Raw genomic sequence first — 462 nt, forward strand, 5'->3', positions numbered from 1 at the left:
GATGTTAGTGACAAAAGAGAATAGGCGTTGCCAAGTTGAAAATTGTAATGTTTTTTTTGGGTTATTTCATGAAACCGTAACTCAAGACAATACTTGTGCTCTCGTTTTCTTCTTGAGAGACATCACCATAATGAAAGAGGTTTTCTTAAAAAAATAGCAATCACCAAAACTGCTATTGTTATTTCAACGTTGTCTGATTAGACAGATAAACTATTCTTCATCTGTAATTCATTTCCTGTCTAAAGGCTAATACAAAGCCAGAGTGAGATCAAACCATAAAGAAGTGAGCTACTGTACTCACTGTATGATGGTACTGCCTCCAGATCTCCGGACAGCCCTGTAAAAAGAAGATAAAGGAAAGAAAGAACTTAAGTTAATAAAAATACAGAAAATTCAAATAAAACAATATTGTATGTTTTTTCACACTTTGCAGAAGGAAATCAGTCACCAACATAGGCACTG

At 34.2% G+C, this 462-nt stretch overlaps 1 protein-coding gene across 1 annotated transcript in view; it reads right to left on the minus strand.

The window, feature by feature from the left end:
- Positions 1 to 227: 227 nt before the first annotated feature.
- LOC112140385 (zinc finger CCHC domain-containing protein 7) overlaps positions 228 to 462 on the minus strand; it is a gene marked incomplete at its 5' end in the record, with an annotated part of 5,057 nt that continues 4,822 nt past the window's right edge. The window contains 1 exon segment of the mRNA XM_024263325.1: positions 228 to 337. Within this exon segment, the coding sequence (XP_024119093.1) occupies positions 269 to 337 (69 nt within the window).

This window comes from Oryzias melastigma, unplaced genomic scaffold (assembly GCF_002922805.2).
Source record: "Oryzias melastigma strain HK-1 unplaced genomic scaffold, ASM292280v2 sc00559, whole genome shotgun sequence".
Taxonomy (NCBI): Eukaryota; Metazoa; Chordata; class Actinopteri; order Beloniformes; family Adrianichthyidae; genus Oryzias; species Oryzias melastigma.